Raw genomic sequence first — 5,107 nt, 5'->3', positions numbered from 1 at the left:
AGACAATCCTCTTGCTTTGCAGCCCTCACTCTGTTCTCCCTGAGTGCCGCAGAAATGCTGAGGGTTTCTGATGTCCAAGAACACTTCCCGGGTGACATGGGGTAACTGTAAAAAACCCTGCCTTTGCCCTCCCCGTTCCTTAGTACTGGGAGGTCAGATGCTGACAAGACCACCTGTGTTAGGATCAGTTTCATCTGACAAAGTTGGACAGCAGGACTGGCCCCTGCCCCCACGGTTCCCATGAACCCACTGCTGCAGAGCAGGACTGTCTCCTCGGCATCCTGTGGGCAGAGGCCCCTCTCCTCACTGCACACTCAGTCAGCATCAACCAGGGCTCCAGCCAGGGAGACGAGGAAGGTCTCCTGGAAAAAGAAAAGGGGGTGTGTGTAGCAGGAGGAATATCTATGGGAATTAGCTTGGATTCTTCTCAGAGAAGTCTCCCCTACCTTACTGTGTTTTCCTCCTTGGACAGGTCCCTATGCCCAGATGAAGCAGATGTCCAACGGCAGCTCCATCACCCAGTTCCTCCTCCTGGCATTTGCAGACACACGGGAGCTGCAGCTCTTGCACTTCTGGCTCTTCCTGGGCACCTACCTGGCTGCCCTCTTGGACAATGGCCTCATCATCACCGCCGTAGCCTGTGACCACCGCCTCCACACACCCATGTACTTCTTCCTCCTCAATCTCTCCCTCCTTGACCTGGGCTGCATCTCCACCACTGTCCCTAAAGCCATGGCCAATTCCCTCTGGGACAACAGGGCCATCTCCTATGCAGGATGTGCTGCACAGGTCTTTCTGTTTGTCTTTTTGATCTCAGCAGAGTATTTTCTTCTCACTGTCATGGCCTACGACCGCTACGTTGCCATCTGCAAACCCCTGCACTACGGCACCCTCCTGGGCAGCAGAGCTTGTGTCCACATGGCAGCAGCTGCCTGGGGCAGTGGGTTTCTCAATACTGTGCTACACACTGCCAATACGTTTTCGGTACCACTCTGCAAGGGCAATGCTGTGGACCAGTTCTTCTGTGAAATCCCCCAGATCCTCAAGCTCTCCTGCTCAGAGACCTTCCTCAGGGAAGCTGGACTTCTTATTTTAAGTTCTTTTTTAGCTTTTGTATGTTTTGTTTTCATTGTGCTGTCCTATGTGCACATCTTCAGGGCTGTGCTGAGGATCCCCTCCGAGCAGGGACGGCACAAAGCCTTTTCCATGTGCCTCCCTCACCTGGCTGTGGTCTCCCTGGTTATCAGCACTGGAGTGTTTTCCTACCTGAAGCCTCCATCCACCTCCTCCCCATCCCTGGATGTGGTGTTTGCTGTTGTGTACTCAGTAGTGCCTCCAGCAGTGAACCCCCTCATCTACAGCATGAGGAACGAGGAGCTCAAGGATGCCCCGAGGAAACTGGCAACTGAATGGTTTTCAGCAGCCATAGACTGCCTACGTTCCTGTGCAAGTGACTCCCAGTGTATGTCATGACAGGCCAAGTCTGCCTTTCCTTCTTTACTTGTTTTTCCCTTTTTCCACTTTTGATGATGTTGTCTTCAAATAAATATAAATTTTATCCCCTTAAATATCCACCCTCCTTGTGTGACACTGAGCCTTTGTAGAAATGGGAAAGCATGTTATTTAAGCAAAATACATGGACCTGTAGCAACTTCTTTGTCTAAGATCCATCCTCTGCTTAGCAGGAATGAATGGGAAATAAAAACACCTTTCTGGCTGCACGGGCTTGGGGCAGGCTGCTTTGTCCCTGGGGGATTAGGAGCTCTTGAGGACCGCAAGGACTAGGGCTCTTGTGCTAGCCTGGGGAGATGGGATGGCACAAAGAGGCTGCAGACCTCTCAGGATATCCTTGAGAGGAGAACAGGGGGCACAGGGTGCCATTGACCTCCTTTTCCTTCTGCCCACCCATCTCTGGGCTGACTCCTTCTGCCCTACAGAGGGGCTGGGGCTCTGGGGTGAGTGCCCAGAGCTCTGCAGCACCCTGTGGCAAGTAGTGCTGTGGGGCCAGACCAGACTGGTCTGGGATGGAGAGAGGGCAAGGGAGGGGGAGGTTTTGGGGGGAGCTGGGCTGAGCTGGAAGGTTCCGGGGAGGGAAAAACATCTGTGTAAAGCTTGTACTGCGTGACCGTGCAGGGTGAGGCCTCGCATCAGGGGGTTTGTGGTGCAGAGACAGGGCTCCTGGATGGGGGCTGAGACATGCAGGTACAGGAGAGGGGAGGCCTGTCTGTGCCCTTGGTGTCATGGATGGACCAGAAAGGTGGCCCAGGGCCTTTGTCACCCCCCAGCCTCCCTCACCAGCCATTTCTAGCACTGGCTGTCCACCCGGTTTATGCTAAGTCTGGCTGTGAGGTTATCTCCATCCTCTGGTTGGGCTCAGTGCCTGCAATGGGGAAAATGGCCAGCTCTGCCCAGCTTCTTCTGAAGAGTGAGTGGGGCCCCGAGCAGCAGTGACTGGCCATGTGCACGCCTGGGAGAGAGACTCAGGGCATGTCGGTCAGAAACAAGGTAATGGCTGATGGCTTTAGCAAATCCTTACAACCACGTCTGAGCCCAGAAATGGAAAGCAGTTGATCCGTGTGAGTGGAGGAGGAGGAGGAGGTTTGTCCTGGGAAGATGGCAGGAAGCAATTCCCCTCTTGTGCACGTCAAGGATAATGGAGATATTTCCGTCTTGTGTACATGCCTCTACCTGGCAGATAGGGAATGCCTGCTGCTAGGGGTGGCTGTGCTCAGTCATGCCTCATGAGCTGACCTTGCTCTCTTCTCCTCCTTCACTCCCCAGACTTGGATGGACCACAAGAAACATCCATGATCCTGGAAAAGGCAGAACCCTCTTGCAGTGCCATAACTGCAGGGGAGGCGGGAAGTCTGGATTTGTGAGACACATGGCAGTGCAGGGAGAGAGCGGTGTGTGCATAGCAGCGAGTGTGGTAAAGGCAGGGAGAGGACCTGAAGTAGTGATTTTGAGGCAGCAGAAGGAGGAGGACGTGCATTTCAGTGCTGGGATACAGAGCCAAGTACAGGAGCAAAGCAAGTCAGGGACTGGGGTGTTTTGGGTGTGAGAGGAGCATTAGCAGGGTACTGGAAGAATTCAGACAGTTTGTGGGGAACTCCCAGGCATTGTCAAATCCTCAGGTAACCACAGCTTTGTGTTTGATGGGACAGCCAGTGAGGACAAATTAGCATGTAAAAGTCACTTATTCGCTGGCTTAGGAGGCAGACAAGGATGCTTAGCAGAGAATTACCAAGGTAATTTATTCTCTCATTTTAGCTGTGCATATAGTGGTGCCCCAGCCTAATGCATGGAGGACCCCAACACAGAGGAAAGCAGGGTTTGCATCTGTTCCAATACAGTTGTAGAGACCAATCCAATTATTCATGTTAAGGGATGACCCCATCATTTATTAGTGCTCACGTAATTGGTGTGTACTTGTCCCACACGGGATCAGTACACGCTTGACCTGTGCAGGTGATGCAGAGGTATGGTCAGTGGTGTGTTAATCGTCATTGTTCTAAACTGATGGCCGGTGCAGGTGGGGGATGTTTATCCTGGATTCTGGTCGATTGTAGTTCATGCCTGGTTCATGGCTACATGCCTGGTTTTTTGAAAGGTAAATCTTCCGTGCTTTTATTGTCGTTATGGGGTGTTCTCAGTCATGAAGAGCTGACTTAGATTGGGTCTACAGGTCACATTGACCTGAGGTAAAAGCTCATAGTGTCAGATAGTGTTCATTCTCCTAAGCAAGTTGTACTGCAGCTAGCGTCTTGCCTTTCACAGGCATCAGTAAAGCTTGGGAGATCGCAAGGTCAGGGTGAGGTGGGGAAACAGGGGGAGGCAGCTAAAGTCTGCAGGGAAACTGGCACAGGCATAGGACAGTGTAGGACTGTCTGTGGTGCAAACAGGGCCCTTGTGCGCTGCCCCCCTCCTCCGTGCCAACAGAACTGAAGTCCTTGTCATCTCCACAGTGGCTGCTGTCTCTTCCACTGAAGCCCTTGCGAGGACACCGGTTCCTTACAGCCCTAGGCCCTTGTTCCCTCCTCACTGACCCCCAAAAGAGCCTGGGAGGTGTCCTACCGCTGTCCTTCACTCGGCATCACACCCCCCCCCCATCAAACTGCTCCCGGGAAGAGCTGTAAGCATCCCATGAAGGAAAGGGTCCCCCTTCCCAGGGGGTTGGGGCTCAGGCCTTGGCCATCCTGCTTGCTGAAACACATTTAGGGCTTTCACAGCCACCTCCACAATTGATCTTCCACCTGTAACCAGTGTCTCTGACTTCCTGTTTCACCAGCCCCCAGGTGAAACCTCCTTGTCTGGTCATTCCCTCCACAGTCTCTTCAGTGGTGTTCCTCATTGGAGCCCAGTAACACCCTCAGAAACTTGCAAGTTTGATGCTGACTTTTACTTCTTGAGAGGCTTGTTCAATCTTTCAGGATCTGCAGTTCAGGAACTTGACACCAGAGGGCTCATTAACATGAAAACTCCCTAATGAGCCAAGGCTCTGTGCATAATTTTCCTTTAGGTCTTCAATTCTTATGTGGTTAATAAGAGATTTCAGGAGTGTAGTCAAAGTGGAAAGATTTCAATACTAAACAATAAGAAAGAATTCTTTTTTTTCCCCCACTTTTCTTTATTTTTCTGCTCATGCACTATGTGATATCAGAAATCCTCAATTCATATTGATCCTCCTAATGGAGTTTGAATGTATACAAAAATCAAGACCCTTTACGTCTCTAATAATCTATGGTCATTCTTCATCCCTACCCCCAGCCCCACCTTTCCTCTCAACCACCTGGCACTTACAGCAGCCTTGTTCAAATCTGAGCTTTCTTCACTGAAGTTTGTAGCTGCATGTTTCAGCCCGTGGACACCAACTCCCTCCTGCTTGGAGAACGAGCTGCACACAGACACGCGGTGATGTAATACACTCAACGGCTGTATATTAAGTCCACGTTACCTCCTCTGAAGTCCACGTCCCACAGCGGATAGCCTTAGATGAACAAAAACCACATTTTTGTGTAAGCAGAGATCCCAGGACCCCCCAAAACACTCCCTGCCCTGGACTCTATCTGTCCATATCCGCTCTTTGCACACAGCAAGTCACACATTG

General features: G+C 51.6%; 1 protein-coding gene across 1 annotated transcript; it reads left to right on the top strand.

Moving 5' to 3' along the window:
* Positions 1-468: 468 nt before the first annotated feature.
* Positions 469-1,473, top strand: LOC128138238 (olfactory receptor 14J1-like). The gene has a single exon (XM_052779545.1). The coding sequence runs from the start codon at positions 487-489 to the stop codon at positions 1,471-1,473; it is 987 nt and encodes a 328-aa protein (XP_052635505.1). The 5' UTR covers positions 469-486.
* The last annotated feature ends 3,634 nt before the right edge of the window (positions 1,474-5,107 follow it).

This window comes from Harpia harpyja, unplaced genomic scaffold (assembly GCF_026419915.1).
Source record: "Harpia harpyja isolate bHarHar1 unplaced genomic scaffold, bHarHar1 primary haplotype scaffold_120, whole genome shotgun sequence".
Lineage (NCBI taxonomy): Eukaryota > Metazoa > Chordata > Aves > Accipitriformes > Accipitridae > Harpia > Harpia harpyja.
The sequence above is the reverse complement of the archived record's forward strand: the minus strand, read 5'-3'. Positions and strand labels throughout refer to the sequence as shown.